Source organism: Excalfactoria chinensis, chromosome 5 (genome assembly GCF_039878825.1).
Source record: "Excalfactoria chinensis isolate bCotChi1 chromosome 5, bCotChi1.hap2, whole genome shotgun sequence".
Taxonomy (NCBI): domain Eukaryota; kingdom Metazoa; phylum Chordata; class Aves; order Galliformes; family Phasianidae; genus Excalfactoria; species Excalfactoria chinensis.
Genome location: NC_092829.1, coordinates 27,925,715 through 27,942,539, shown reverse-complemented (window position 1 = coordinate 27,942,539; position 16,825 = coordinate 27,925,715). Strand labels below are relative to the sequence as shown.

The 16,825-nt window shown below is 38.7% G+C and overlaps 1 protein-coding gene across 4 annotated transcripts in view; it reads left to right on the top strand.

The window, feature by feature from the left end:
* Nucleotides 1-3,196: 3,196 nt before the first annotated feature.
* The window catches only part of FMN1 (formin 1), a 118,356-nt gene continuing 104,727 nt past the window's right edge, over nt 3,197-16,825 (top strand). For 2 of the 4 annotated variants that reach the window (XM_072338203.1, XM_072338204.1), the window contains exons 1-3: nt 3,197-4,703; nt 6,805-6,922; nt 14,733-14,765. In XM_072338203.1, coding sequence (XP_072194304.1) covers nt 3,315-4,703; nt 6,805-6,922; nt 14,733-14,765 — 1,540 coding nt within the window. In that variant the 5' untranslated portion in view covers nt 3,197-3,314. The remainder of the gene's footprint in view (nt 4,704-6,804; nt 6,923-14,732; nt 14,766-16,825) is intronic. The other 2 variants (XM_072338205.1, XM_072338206.1) reach the window with 1 other exon arrangement.

The following is a 16,825-nucleotide window of genomic DNA, read 5'->3' as shown; positions in this document are numbered from 1 at the left end:
TCCATACGGTTTAGACATTCCTATGTCTCTATGCCTTGTTTGTGTTTCTTTATTTTGCTGTGATCTGAAGAGGGCAATCTAGATAGAGATGCTGTCAGGAAGCATTAAGCCCTGCTGTGTAATAATGATAGAAATGGTCAGTTGTATTTCTGCCTTACTGTCTGTTTTCTTCAAAGAAGTTTTAAAGCTCTCAGGCACTTCGAGAATAGCACTGGGGCTTACTGTAGGTGTGACTTCTGTCTGTGATGAAATGTAGGTCAGAAAGGGTGTGGGTTATTAGATGTTCTTTAAACTGAAAGGAATGATTGTCCTTTTGTGTAATTAATGCATTGACTGCCCTGAGTGTTGGTGTGAAAGGCTGTAGGGGCTTTTCAGAGACAGCAGAGTGCTGTTGGTTTTACTAAATGAAGAAGCTTGTTTCATTACCATAAATTATTTCTTTTTCTAAAGATTGGAAATTGTTTCATCATTCAGGTGCAGCATTAAAGTCTGTTCAGAGAGACTGTCCTAAGGAGATCTACCCAGTGTTAAAACACTTCTGCCAGTGGAGTGTTTATTCACTCAGTCCTGTTTGCATATGCATGTCATCATCTGTTTTTGTGTAAAAATATTAAGGGCATGTGGAGATATACACAGTTTAGCCAGGGACATTCTATTAATACCTGCGTTTATCCAGTCCCTGCACTGGGGCTGTCCAGTGGGGTAATTGTCAGCCTAGGAGAAACAGGACATTACAGAATCTTTCTTTATTTGAAGTTGGGGGTTTGAGTCATGTTCTGAATTAGAGGTACCGCTTGGCTTCCTGTTTTGATAATTTATCTAGCAGTAGATGCAAGGATGAGTCTTTCCTACTTTATTATGTTAAAAGTCTTGAAGTATTCTTCTCAAGTCCTGTAGTTTGCTATCAAGAGAACATATAAACAAGAGTACGTATAAAACAGACTCATTTCTTCACATTTGGGATGTTGCCTTTGTTGATATAAGACATATTTCTACTTTTGGACTTTTAATTATTGTGTTCACCTCTGGGCTTCCTAGTATATCTGCAGAGACCATAATTGTGGCCTGGCTCTCAAAGAACCATTCTTTTCACTACTTATCTGATCACTCACTCATAAATGTTACTGGAAAGTTGCTTAAGTATAAAGTATGGTTTTCCTGCTTTTTAGGCCAATTTAAATTGAGCTGTTCATGCATATTTTTAAATTCAGCATAGGTAGTAAAGGGAATGTTTTGGCATGATCTAGTTAGTCTAGTTAGTATGCTTAGTTTAAACAGTGCCATGAAACTGCTGAAGTAGTTGTATTTTTAGTTAGTGACCAGCCAAACTATTTTGAAAAATACAATTTACAGTTTACCCCAAATAAATAGATACAGAAATAAGCAAAGCACAACCATGGAGAAATCTGCGAGAAACTCACACCAGTGTGAAGGTAGCTTCCTACTACTTGTCTTACCAACCTTGGATTCTATGACTAACTTGGCACAGGGAGTGATAAAGATGCTTTCATTCTACAGAACATCCTTTTAAGATAGTTATCTATATTAACACTAGGAAGCAGTTACTCTTATAGGGTTGTTCCTATCGTTGGCACTTGATGATAAAGAGTACTGAAGAAGGAAGTGTGGAGCTTATTGCAGGAAATGGCCTATAGTAAAGTGAATATATTGCTCTACGGTTAAATCACAGATGAAGGTGTGGGAGTGATTCCATTTTGTTTTAACATTTTGTTTATGGGTATGTATGCAATCATATAATCGAAAAAGTGTCTGTTGGCTTTACTGAAGCCCTTTGTGTTGCCATCAGAGTTTAGGCAAACTTGCTTTCTGCAGTACAGACCTTCTGCTGTTGACTTTATGATGACTTTTTATAGTATATGTGAAAGGCAAACACGTCTTTCATACCAAACCTGTTGGTATACTTAGTCGTTGCTCAGCGTCTGTGATGTTCAGTTTTTCAGTGAATATATATCTGCAATTTGGCACAATAGTGCCAGGTACAGCCCACTTTCTGAGAAAACCAGCTTCCACCATACTGCTGTGTGTAGCCTATCAGCACAGCTAAACAGCCCAATGCAGAATGCCCTTCAAACTTGGGTGCAAAAACAGTGACCATATTATCTTTGAATTTCTGAGATGCTGCTGTGCAAATATGAGTGAAGTAACTTCTTTAATACAAAGGTGGTAGAAGATTGCATGAGTTTCTAGTCTCTGTAACTCTAAAAATAAGGAAAGGAATGAAAGTGAAGACTTTTGACTGGAACCTGACCCAAATGTAAATCACTTTGTGACTTTCAAATGTGCTTAAGAATACTTTGTACATGTACGTGTTCAGCATAAGTACATATATTCCGCAGCCATCTTCTCCTGAAGTCCAGTTACATAGATTAACTAAAAACAATCTGACACAGGACTGGGGTGGCACTATGCAGATGCACGTCACCGAGCGCTGTGTGGCAGCGCTGGGCTGTTGCTGCCAGAGCTGCTGACCTGTCCCCGCTCTGGCCTGCTGCCCGCACGCAGCTCCCGGCGCTGGGCGCGGTGCCGGCGCTCGGTGCCACCTGCCCGCGGCTCCCGGACGGCTCCGGTAACACGAAACCAGTCCTGCTGGGTGTTGTTCCTGGCCCTGCAGGCTGAAGTCTGCATTCCAGATGAGACCTGGCCCACAGAGGGACGGAGTCTCTCCTTTTCCTTCCTTACTCGGTATCGAGGGCGCTCGCTCGGGCCAGCCGAGACCCGAGAGCACCGCACAGGATTTGCAGTGGGAACTTCAGAATTTGCACCTCCGGTTTTCAGTTAGCTATCTTTCCGGGATGATGGCTTTACCACGGAAGAGCCTTATCCACAAGGAAGGCCCGTGCAGAGGAACGCTCAGGCAGCTTCCCGCAGTCGGTTCCCAGCCCGCGTCCTGCTACGAGGAAGTAGCGCGCCGCCGCTGCGCGCTGCCCCGGCCGGGAGCCGCGTTTATATAGCCGCTCTGCGAGTAGGAAGTTGGGCAGCCAGTAGGATTGCGGGAGAGGGAGCAGCGCCACTGGTTGCGCTTCCAGCCGCGATCGGCGCGCCGGCACACCCGCTGTGACAAAAAGCCCTTTGTGCAAGGGACCGAGCGCCGGAGTGCTTGCCGCGTCCTTTGCTTTTCCCCACCGGAGCCCGGGCAGTCGATGGGCGGCGGTACGGGGAGCAGGAAGCAGCGGGAGTGCGGCCCGGCTGCTGCCTGCCCGGCCCGGGCTGGGCCCGCCGCCGTGCAGCGCTGCATGCGGTGAGCACCGGTCCCCGGCGCCTGCCCGGACCTGGAGCCGCGCCCCGCGCCCAGCATGGAAGAAGGAAACGCGGGGTGCAGCCGGCAGCTTCCCGAGCGGGCGGGTCCTGCGGAAAGTGAGCCGGACGTCTCCACCACTTTTGCGGTCAGAGCACTTTTTGGACTTACGGCCAAGTTGGAATCGGTAACTCCCAAAGAAGAAGCAGCAGTGCTTAAAGCGTTTCAACCTTTGCACACCGATGTCAACACTCCGGCTAACAATCGGTATGAAAGGAATGATAATGACGGTGCTGACGACTCAGAAAACCAGCACTATGCGAGCTGCACCAGTGACCAAGCTGACCCGATGTCTGGCAGCTGTGCTGAGCTGGAGCTGGAGCCAGAACCGGCAGGACAGAATGAAATAATTCTTCCCCGTTTAAGGTCTGTACAGACTTCTTTGTCTGAATCTGACAACGATGCTATTCTCGTACAAGGTACTTTGGTTCACACAACAAGTGACACGGAATCAGATGGTGAGAGTAAGGATCCAGATGCTGATGAAACCAGCACAAGCGAATGTGGGCTAAACAATGCTGTTTTGTCTGCTGTGGCTTTGGACGGTAACAATCAAAGTAAGGAAGAGTCAGACTCAGAAGGGTACGGACACAGCGATGACACTGTGGGTAGAGATGACACTGAGTTATACCCACCAATTTCTCAGTGGCTTCCCAGAGAGCTGGACAGCATTCTGGAGAGTGACTCCAGTGGCAAAGACAGGACGTTAATGGATGAGCAGTTCAATCGCTTGCTTGCTACAGGAGAATGCCCTCCAGAACTTCCAGGTGAGGATCAAAGACCTTCAGCTGATAATGCATCTCTCCATAAAGCAGCACTGGCTGAAAAAAGTTTCCAGCTGCCTGCTTTCTTTAGTGGCCTACGTGTGAGGAAGAAGGGACTAAACACAGAGGATGGGGAAACTATTACAGAAATTAAACCAAGGGAGAATGATTTAGCTCTGCTTAAATTGCGACAGCCTGTTAAGAAATCCAACATTACATCAGGTTTGACCACAAAAAAAAAATCATCTGAACCTAAGGCAAGTCCTACTTTCCTGGAGCAGCTCTCTCACCTGTTGAACATAGATGTCTCCAAGAATGATGAGAGAACCCAAGATTCTGATGCAGGATTTGGAGAGACTGAGGACAGCGATGAAGGTCCAGAGAACAAACCCTCTGGCAAAACAGAGTCAGTATTTCCCTCAGAGGAAATAAAATCAAGCCCTGCCGAATCTGCACTGGATGTCTTTAAAGCTTTATTCACACGACCTCCCAAAAAAGAGACAACTGCAGATCCTTCAGAGCTGGAAGCCATCAAACGCAAAATGAGAAATGAGAAAGAGTCCTTGAAAGCTGTATTTGAAAGGTCAAAATCTAAACCTGGCGACGGACCATCAGACAAATCTGTAGGTTGGCTTATTTTTGATTCCTAAATCTGGAAGTAGTTGGATATAAAAGATTTTCATTTTAAAAATTAATGGTGGGAACTTAAAGTGTCAGAAAAGCCTTCAGAAAGGCAAAATCTTCTACTTTAGGCACTCTCAGTTTTTGGATTCCAAACTGGAGAAATCTTGGGGTGAATTTTTCAGAATTGTTGATCATGTGCAGTTTTAGCAGAACTCAGAACTGATAATCGTGGGTTGTAAATAAAAACCAGAAATTAAACACAAGTTTTCCATTTAAAAAGTCATCGCAAAACAGTTTTCCGTATATTAAGTAGGGTTTAAAATCGCAAATAGGTTTTGTATCATGAATATTTAATGTACTATTACTTGCCAGTCTCTCAATCTGACTCTGTTTTCTTTTTTCGGTTTGATTGGTTTTTGTTTTTTAATCTTTACAACTAATATTTCACTTTACCTTTAGGAATAATTCAAGGATAAGAAGTGATATGATAACTTACAGGTGGTCTTCAGTTTAATTTGTCCAAGATGTAGAACTGAGAAGTATTTATTTCTTATTTACATATGTACCTGGCTTTCCAAATATTGATAAGCGTTTAATCTTATCCGAGTGTCACTGAGGGTGTCCAATTAAACCACTTAAGTTATGGTTTAATACAAACATTTGCAAGGTTAATGTTTGTATGTGCCTGGATATTTACTAATGTTTAAAAAATGAAAAAAATCTGTGCATATGTGCACAATGGTAAATGAATTTCAGTGCTCTTGAGACTTGAATGAGCAGCCATCACTGTTCCCCAAACTCTTTCAGCTACTCATTTGCAGATGCAATCAGTTCAGAAGCGGGATTTACCCAAATGATTACATTTGCAGGGTTGGACCCTAAGCCTGAAGTTGAATAAGTTAATTTACTGTGCTTGTTGTACTCTCTTAAAAATTTTATTCTTATGCGTAATTAAAACATTCATAAAAATGACTGACACCTGGGCAGACTGATAATACCAGTTTTAAGTAAATTACCTATGGGGAGGAGAAAAGAGGCACGCATGGGCCACGGCATCCACAGCAATTACAGTGCGTGCGTGCCCTTCCCACCCCTGGGCTGCTGGTTCCTGCTTACACCATTCTCTGGCTGTGCTGGCGTAAGCGTCTGTGTGGCTTGCGGCAAGCCTGATTGGGAGGGAGGAGGCACAGCCATCGGCATGAGTGGCTCAAATATCTGCTCTCAGCTGGCCTAGTGCAAGTGTGCTTTTTCAAGTGTACTTTTTCCCTGGACAAAGCTGATGTAAAAGGGTCTCACTTGCCTTTTTCCATGTCTGAATGGGCATTTTATGGGGCCATTTTCATACAGTGTTCTACTGTTGCTGCAGTTGTGTCTATACAATGACTCATGTGTTGTAGATCAGATTACAGAAATGTTAGCTTAAAAAAAAAAAAAAAAAAAAAAAAAAGGATGACTTAAATTGCTTGTTTTGCTTGTTTATTGTTGATGTTTTCCACTTAAATGGAAAATATCACCATTCCAATTGACAGCACAGTGCCTTTACCAGCTACAGCAGCAATTTGATGTGGCAGCATTATGTGGTATGTGGACTGAGCAAGATGCTGTGGGTGGGGCAGGAATTTCTCAAACCAGCTCTGCTTCCAGAAATTGCATTGTCAAATAACGTCTAAGGTGAATTTCACCAATGTTAGTTTGTAAGAGGAGTGAGGATGGGGCCTGGCTTTTCTCTCTGAAAACAAACAAACAACAACAGAAAAACATATATATATATATTGCATATATATATATATATATGTATGTATATATATATATATGAAAAAAAAACAAGTGTTCATCACATCTTTGGTTCACCAAAGCAAAAAGAGCTTTCCATGCCACTGTAGACAGTTTCAATAGAATCACTGTATGTCACATACATTAGGATATCTTTCTCCTCAAAATTATTCTTCTATACTGGTATCTTTCTGTCCTGTCTGACTGCTTGAGCACTGTTTGAATGAGGCAGATGACCTTTTTTGAGCATGTATGTATGTACAGCCAGGTATCTGTTTTGGAACAATTGATGCTGCCAACTTTAATTTTCTTTCTTAATTTCAACAGCCTGATCTGAGTCCCTCAGAGCAAGATGACAAGACTCCGGGGAGACTCCAGACTGTCTGGCCACCACCGAAAGCAAATCATGAAGAAGTAAAAGTAGGATTAAAGTACACAGAAGCAGGTAAAACAAAGACGTGAAGCATTCACAGAAATGAGTTTCTGTCACTTTAAATGTTGTTTGAGATAGAGACAGTGATAATCACAGTATTTTCTTATCTGGAAAAAACACACCTTTCTGTTTACTGTTACTTGTCAAGCACCTGACTTTTAAAATGCAGAGTGGCTAAATGTGTTGAAATCTCAATGCTTGTCTATTTAAGTTTCATAAGGAAATAAGTGCTTTTTGGTACACTGGATTATCTATTTGTAGTGGGATTCTGTTCAAACGAGGGACAGAATAATGAAGGAAAGGAGACCTGCCATCTGTGATCATTGGCAAGGGCAATAACCTGCCTCAAATATTACTTCAGAAGGGTTAAGTAGAATTTAAAACCAAGCTTTTATACCACTTTGTTGTGAGAAGGTGTTCATGGTGATAGTGTATGTTTCTTTCCAGTTCCAGTGGATATCCATTTGCATTTGTACTAAGAGAACGAATATATGGGAGTAGTGGATCTATTCCTTTATACTGTTCGGTGTATTACTATTTTTTCTTTCTTTCTCAGCTCTTTGTACCTTAATTGGGTTTTTTTGGTTGCTTTTTTGTTTGTTTGTTTTTTGTTTTTGTTTTTAAACAGTATGTGAATGATTGTGGATGTTGTTGGAAGGAACTGTATTATTCTAATGTAGGCACAATTGGATTTATGTTGCTTCTGATCAGTCTGGGGTATTTGTCTGTCATTATATAGCCAGGACAATTTTTTTTTGTGCTGATATGGATATTCAGCTGTTGACAGCTCTGCAGTCTCTGCTAAGCTTATGTTCATAAGAATAGGCTATGTGCTTGCTGTATTTAATTTTCCACAAATAAATATTTTTTTCTGCTAATGACTATAATTATCTGTACCAAAAACACATGCTGAAAGAAAGAAAGGAAAATGAATTAACAAAAGCTCCAGATTCTACTACTTGTAGAGAATTTAGGTCATGCTTTCCTGAAATTTGAAAAGAAAGGACAGACTGGCTCAGTGCCTGTGTAAATTGTTACTCTTTTGTTTCTGTGATATTTTGGGTGGCGGTGTCATCAACATGGTGACGATTAATTTGCTAAGTCAAGTTTTTATACAGTCCAGATTCTTCAGTTCATTAGTCACTCCAGCGTCTGGCAGATGGAGGGATCTGTATGAAAACAAATCACTGGTGATTCAGTGTGGATGAGGCAGAAATGGTGCTTTTAATGGAAACAGGCAAAGGCTGTTTTTTAAAAGTGCAGCAGACTTAAAGGTGTTAGCAGGTTTGTGATTCAACTCTGATAACATTCATGGATATTCAGAAAGCAGGGATGGCAGCAGGGGCTCTGACTTGTGGGGCAGCTGCACAATCTGCTTTACTGAGAACCAGGGGGAATGTTATGCACTGGTGTGTACATATACGATCTCCTACAGGTGAAGGATGGTACTGTTCATGAGAGTAATGCAGATGTAATTACAACCACACTTTGTATTCAAGATCTGTTGTATCACTAGTTTGTTTTGTTTGTTCGTTCATTTAATGAAAGTATCTGTCCAGGGTTATTTCTCATCTCAGTGTCTCCCGCAGAGATTGCTGTCTGCAGAGAACATTTATGTACTGACATTTCCTCTCAAACCCCTTCCCATGTAAAGTTGTGTCCCAGCTACCAGTACCTGAGGAACTTACTGTCCACAAAACAGGATTCTTAACAGTCTCTTGTGAGGCAGGTTAATGATGATCACTAAGCTTAAACTGGATTTGTCCCATAGCCTGAAAAACCCATTTCTGACCACAATGCCTTGTTCTGACAGTTCTGATCTAATGGAAAGTATAGATTCATGATGGGATGTACAATACAAGAATAAGATATAGAATTATTATGTAAATTCATTTAACACAGTTTTGTTTGTTTGTTTGTTTTGTTTTGTTTTTTTCACTTCAATCATGTCCAAGGAGAAGTCTGTAGACATATGCCCCAGTATTTCTAACAAGGGACAAGAACGCATACTTATTTTTTGAGGTAGCTTTGGTTTTTTTTGTTTGTTGAAAACTTGCTTGAAAACTTGCAAACTGGAACACTGTGATCTTTCTTATAATTCTCTTCTCAGTTTTTGTTTCACCATGCAATATGACAGCAAGGTAGAGATACTGAGTGAGAGTTACTAGCTTTTTGATCTTTTCTTACCTCCTTGCCATGCTTTTCCTCATTATTCTTGCTGCCTTGTGAAAGCAAGAAATTCAGGCTTAGTTTGGCCTATGCAGCAGACATCCCAGTGACTCACAGCAGCTTGGAGGAGCAGCAATTCCCTACTGAGGCTCACAGTCTGGCTTGGTGTGTGGGAAACCAACTGAACAGAAAATGGATGTAACAAGGAACATGTGTGTGGGACTGATTAGGCCTGTTGGGAACATTAGAACTGGAAGAAGTTAGTGTACAAGAGTAATTCCTTACCAGCTATTTTTCATGCCTTTGATAACGTTTTGTGTAGCCATAGTATTGTTAGCCTGGACATCTATAAATTACCAGTAAATCCCTCCAAATCTTGAGTTGCAAATTTTTAATTAAAAGGATGATAATACAAGATTTGGGCACATCTTATATTTTCTTAACCCTTCATTCCTCTGATTCCATAGTGCAATTTACTGCATTGTCAGCTGAATCTCTGTAGTTAACACGAACTGCTTCTGTGGGTCTCCAGAGAAACTGGAATTTCTTTGAAACGTGTCAGTCTAAAAGTTCAGCAGAGCTGTAGTATGATATACTGCTTATATCCTGGAAGACTGAAATTGTGGTATTTCAATTTATAGTTACAGATTTATTTATTTTTTCCATGGAAATCTTTCCTATGATCTCAAAGACATTTCTGTACATATTTCACTGATCCTAAAATTCTGTTCTTCAGTTTTCATTAAAAGCTTCTTTTTCTTTCCCTACATATATATGTTTTTTTCAGTTGTTTCTTCCATTGCTTGTGCATTAAATCTAATAAAAGTGTGAATGACAGCTATTAAGTAAGTTGAGATCACCTGGTCAGGTGGAGGAGACAAACTCATGCCTATACTGAGTAGAGTCGTAGATAATATTGGATTGCATAAAATCTACCTACAATAGATCTCAGCTGCTTCCTCAGGCTAGATCAAAGCTTGCTGTCTATGACGTCTAAGAAGGGGAGTTTAGAAATGAGTTCTATCGCGTTTAAAATGAACTGTGTTTGAAGAACAGCTTCCATGTTGAGACAATATAGGAGAACTTAAGATTCTGTGATCCTTATTAAAATGTATACTTAGCTGCTGGGATCAAATTATATAAAACTGAAATAGTTTCACTGTTTTTTTTGTTCACTGCAAAACAAGAACTGAAAAAAGGGATGAGAGAAATATCTGTCTTTCCTGTGAGAGAAGATTTTGAAAGAAAATCAAGTTGAAGCATTAACCCATTTAGTACTCTTCTACATGGCATGCTTTCTTTTCATTTCTAATTTTTGTATTTAACCCTGTTTATTTATTGTATATGATTTCATATCCATGTTTAACATAGGCTTACGTTTGTCTCTACTAACCAAGAATCCTTAATGGCTAGTAACCTGAAGGAAGCTGTTGTAACAGTTGCTGCTAACATTAATTTTGTCTTAAAACACACAGAAGTTTATTGGGTAATTTCAATTTATTTGGTTTCAGTATTGTTACTTGGTTCTTAGTCCTGTGACTAGGACAGCGTGCCGGGAATTATGTGTTAATTGGAGATGGCACTGTGATTTTATGGTCATCGATCAATTTGATGCTACCTCAGACTGTAGGTGCACTGCATACAGGTTATACAAATTTCCTTACTACATTTTATTGCATTTATTATGCAGTGTGACAGGCATATTTAGCTGTATTGTGTCAGTGTTTCATGGTTGACAAACTCACTGGCTTGTTATTGAGAAGCTCAGGGTTATTACAAGCCAGACTGATGCAGTCATATTGCATTCCACTACAACAACAATGACATTTTCTTCCCGTGCTTATGCCAACTAAACCTATTATTTCAAGGATTTGGAACATACAGGAAATCTGCTTGGAAATCTACACGTTCTCAGACCAATAAGTTGTGCATGTTCTTATCATTTCAGCAGCCCCCCTTTTTTTAAGCTGTCTGTTGAGGTTTACTATGAGAATATATTTTTTAAAAAGCCCATGTTTCATACCTCATATACTTATTTATTTGTTTATTAAATAGTGATCTAGAGATGTTTCTCAACCTGCAAGGCACTTACTTATCAAACCAAAGGCCTATTGGGTGCTGTGGTAAAGAACCACTCCTAACCTCTTCTTTCTGCCTACTGAAGGGCACGCTGGTCTTATAAGAAGGGAACTTTTATTTCCCTGCTTCTGCTCATACTGTCATTCCTTCTGTGTCTTCTGAGATAAGAATAAAAGGACAGACATCTAATATTGTGGAAGGTTAGTTTGTAAATTGACTTGGGGAAAAATGCGTGTGTAGCTTTTCCAAGCTTTGGTTTTCTCATCTGTGAAACTGATGTAATCCTGACCTACTTTTCAAGCGAAATGTAGTTTCTTCTTTCTTTGTAGGTTAATGTAAAAAGAGCAAATTGTAAACGAATATTGACTTCCTATTCTAAAATCTGCAAATAATAACACAATATAGAAACTATGCCTCAGGCTGTCTGATAAAATACTCATGTCATACAGGGCATTATATTATTGCAGTTTGAAGGGGGAGAAGATGTATGCCTCACTTTTTATTGAAAATCCTTGTTTTATATCCATGTTTGTTAAAATACAGGATTTTAGAAGACCAATTTTTTTATTTTTTTATTTTTTTTGGTGGTGTTGCATCAGATGCCTAAAAAGGTCTTGTTTCACAGTATACAAAGCCATGCCTGGATACATGCAGCTATGTAGCTGAAGATACCAATTTGCTTAAGAATTTGTATACAGAGCATCTTTGGTCCACTGCATTTTCCTATTGTAGAAGTTAACTTACTACCTGAATATAATGAAGGCAAGTTCTGTGAATTCTTTTCTTATCTGTAGGGCTTTTTGTTTTTTGTTTGTTTGTTTTTAATTCAGGCAATACTGTGCATCCTACCAATGTAACGTTGCAGAGGCGCTGAGCTATCTCAGGATTTTAGGAGATGGCTAGTGTTACTTAACTGGAACACAATGAAAGAAGTAGTTCTTTGCAGCACAAGAATTACTCTGTATTTGATTTCTCTGGTTCTGTTTCGAAATATACCAGGCCCTTTGTATGCAGCAAATGCCTCAGAGTTTTATTGAATTCACTTCCTTGTATCACGTCTCATTCTCTAGCCTCACTGTTCACATGATCTGTAGTTCCATTTGCCTCAGCATAAACAATTTAAATACTAATCCACATGAAACTCTGAATCTGAACACTCTGAAGCTTTCTGAATATACAAACCTAGATTTAGAATTGCTCTGGGGCTTTCTTTTTACTTCAGTCTGATATAATCCTTGCCAAGTTTGCCTTCTTTACTACGTCACAGACAAATATTCTTATCTGTAAAAGAACAAAACAAACCAGCACCTCTGTTGTTCATGCACATTTCATAATTTTGTACATATCTATATTTTAATGTCTATCAACTGTTCTAAACCCAGAGGCTGCAGACAGTATATCTGGAAAGTGGTGTGCTTCTTTATATGGATGTGCCTACAGACACAACCCACCCACATTTGACTAAATTTACAGATTTATTGCATGTGTAATATACGTACAGTCTCAATGTAAGTTTAGTATACATTGTGTATAGTGATTGAGAAGGTGTTATAGATCTACAGTTTAGAATAACTGCTTTGTATTTTAATTTTGATCTGAATGAAGAGGATAGAGAGGGTTTGTAACTCATCAAAGAAATTTCTTGTTCCTTGTATTTGCTAATACAGTGTTCTTTGCTTGCCCTTATAGCACTAAGGAGTGTAAGCCTGAGGTAGTTTATTTTTCTATATATGCAGTAAGATGTTTATTGAGGAAAAAAATCATGTTGATTGTCTCCTGCCACACTACATCTAAGGCTGTCTTCCTGGGAGGTTAAAAATCACAAGTGAAACTTAATTTCTGCTATCAAGTAAGTGGAGTGTTGCTGTAACCTCACCTGTGACCGGAGAGGAGTGATCAAGTAGATGGTTACTCACATGACTACTTCAGAGTGCCTTATATTGTTTTGCAGTCAGAAAGGGTAGAAAATATTTTCTTTGTTTACATAACTGAATGAAGGGTTCACTTTCTTTTGGGAAGCCTGCTTTTCTGTATCTGTCTGCTATGCTTAGGGAATTAAGTAACTGTTGTAAAGTTACTTTGTTTTCTGTAGTATAAATAAATAGTTAAGTCTTCAAGATCAGTACTGATGTTACCTTAATACTCACAGCATGTAGACCCTAAACTTATGGCTTGTTTGAGGCTGTTCATGCTCCACGTGTTCATCTCTCTTCTTCATATCTTCCCTATTTACAACCCACCAGAATCTTTAGGGAGCTGAAACTCATTGTTTTAAATACATTTTAAATAAATAAATAAACAAGAGCTGCAGTCTGGAGATGCAGTCTGGCACCTGGTGGTTAGAGCAGAAAGCTGCATGGGAAAGCAATGAAGGATGAAATGAGAACTTTAAAAGAATTTGGAAGTGATGGAATCAAGGGTTACCAAAGAGGGAGAGAAGAATAGGAAACTCCCACTGTTCTGAAACTTAAAGAATCAAAAGATAATTGACTTTTCAAGGTAGAAGGCTTGCACTTAATTTTTCCAGCTTTTGTTCTCTGTAACAAAAAATGCTTCTGGACTGTTTGCTAATGTTATTATGCATATTTACATTTAATGTTTAATAAATAACATGTTTTTACAAAAATAAATGAGTTATTTACGTTTAAAACTCTACTTGAAGTTTTGAGATCATAAGAGAGAAGGTTCCTAAATTTCTTAAAGATCTTAAAATAATGTGGCAGTTTAAAAGATCAGCTATGGTGGATTTTCTGTGAATGTTTTTCATGTGAGATTTTACTTTAGCTAAGAGAAAGTAGGTAAGTTGCCTTATTATCAAAGAAGAAAAGATGATTTTGGAATATTCTCCATCTAAGTTTATTAGAACCTTTTCTATGTCTACAATTCTGTGATTGTTGTTTTGAACACAAATATAATAACATTTTAGTGAGTATACTCGCTTTATGCAATGGATTTGAAAAAGGAAAGTTGCCATTCAAATTAGCTAAGAACATTCTGATGCAGTGTATCTATTATTCCAGAGATAGCAGGTTATACACTTGGTTCCATATATTTACCAGTGAATGCTTGTACGAAATGCTAATGCACAGTACAGTTTACTCTCTATTATGACAAAGGTTTAAATGAATATGTATTGCATGTATTTGTAAATGTTATTGCTGCTTCAAATACAAATAATTTCTTTGATTACACATCTGAACACACTTTAAGCATTTGCTTGAATTATGCAGGTTGTCCAAAACACACAGTGTTTATTTCATGTTTGATTTTCTGTGCATTAGGGAAAAACATACATCTTACAGCATGCATTTTCTTTGCAAAATTGTGAAGCATAGGTTATATTTGGCATGTTTTTTGTAATATCATATGCGTTTTATTTCTACAGTCCAGTGGCATATGTCATATATTGGCTATGGAAATTACTTTTGTTTATACTGACTGAAGTATGCTTATGACAATGAATAAAAAGCAGGGACATTGCTGGACTCTGCTAGGATACTTATTTAATGAGCATAAAAATGTAAGTGCCCTGCATGAAACTTGAATAGAATCTTACTTATGCTTTTGTCTCTAGCTCACCTAAAGCTTTACAAGGAGGGACCATCAGGTGGGTGGAACAGTGTAATGTTGTCTGTCTGTCAAGTCTTTGGCCTTTTTTGTTATTGTAAAGGCGATATGTTTCTTTCCTTGATATGACAAGAATTGTAAAGGCAGAGTCTGCCTGTGTTTAAGGCTAAAAATTGAATAAGAGCAACATAGTTCTGTAGTATGGATAAAGATCTATTTTCAGAATGTTTGGTTAAGGGGTTGTGATTTTAGTTACAACTGTCCTGCTACCCTGCTACAATGAGTGGTACTTAGGGTGGCTTCTCTGACTTTCAGATCCATCCCACAATGCTGTCAAATTTACAAAGGTCAGATTTGAAGTCTGATCAGGACATTCTCTACCACAGTCGAGAATGGATGTTACTTTTTATTTTATTTATTTTATTTTATTTTTCCCCCCATTTCAGTTGTCTGTGAGCAAATTCTAGGTGAACATAAACAATTTTAGTGAGAATCTACCATACCTAATACCTGGGCTTTTTATAAGCTGTCAGTGAGCATTCTAACTATCCTTGAAGTAAAGACTGCAGGTGACAATTGGGCTGGAGTTCTTTCTGAAGTTGTGTACTCTTCAGTTGTGAAATATATCTTACATAAAAATGAGGTAATAATTTAAATTAAGCAAAAAGAAAAGTTGAGATGATTTAATAAATGTTGAGAAATATTGTATCAGCATACTTTTATTGATTTAAGTAAATATTGTGTGTAGAAACAAGAGCTAAATTTTCCATACAGAAATTAAATTTAGCCTGCTCAGGTTGGAAAAGACCTTCAAGATCATCAAGTATATATAAACTAATTCACACTGATTTATTTTCCGGTATGCAGCGTTCTTACTGTATTTTGGAGCACTCTAGCATGCAGAGTTCCTCCTCAGATGTAGAGCTTTGCATCTTCCTTAGCTGAATTGTGTGAGGTTCCTGTCAGCCCATTTTTCCAGCCTGTCCAGGACTCTCAGTATGTCTCAGCTACTACTGCTAGTTTTGTGCCACATGCATACTTGCTGAGGGTGTAATTCTGCAACTCTACACTCTGAATCTATTCATAAGTGAACTGGAAAAGTGAGATGGGAAAGCTTGTAGCTGATATGAAATTGGTTAGAGTAGAAAAGAATTAGAACTGAGAATGCAAGAGGCAAGAAACCCAACATTCTGAGGCCAAGAGGCATTAGCAAAAGAAATCCAAATTGAAGCAATTTACATTGTGCGTTTGAGGAAGAAAAAATTCCTAAGGAAAAAAAGTGCTAAAATCACATGTATAATGAACTCTGATCTGATCATTATTCTTTAAAAACAAGACTTTGATATTGGAATGGAACTTGAGAAATGTCATTTCAGTTCTCATTAGTGATCAAAAAATAACTGATAAATTAGAATGGTAGGAGTTGTAAGAAAAGAAATGTAGATCATCCCTATAAACGTCCACATTTTGTATTTAATAAGAAATGGTATATTCAGATGTGTAGAAGGTTCAGAGAAGGACAGTAAGTTTGATCAAAAATATGTAATATGCTCTTTGAGAAGAAAAATTATGTGGGTTTGTACACTGTCCTAGTTTCAACTGGTAAGGAATTCATCAAAGTTGTTATGATGGAAATCTCTGAAATCATAAGAAATAGCAAGTGACTCTGGCATTTTTCTTCCAGTGGACCCACTGAATACTCCAAAGGAAATAGACAGGTGCAGACAGGAAGGTCTTTACCTGATTTGTTATTAATTCTTTGCTGCAGGAAGTTTTCTGCTTACTTGAATTTTGAAATTGATAATGTACATTCATGTGAGAAATCCACTGGCAACACCTGTGGTTTAGAAAGTTCTGAATTGCAAATCAAGTTCCTGGAAGCGTGTGAGAAAAGTACAGCTACATTTTTGCCTGTACTTAGCTTTTCACATCACCTGCATTTTTGCTACCATCAGAAACAGGACATGAAGCTAAATAGACTTTGGCACAGCTGAATGTAGATACATTTTTGTTCATTATGCAGGTGAATGATTTTTATTTCAGGATTATAATCAAAAAGGAATCTATGTATGACTAGTCCTCTTACTAATTACTTCAATG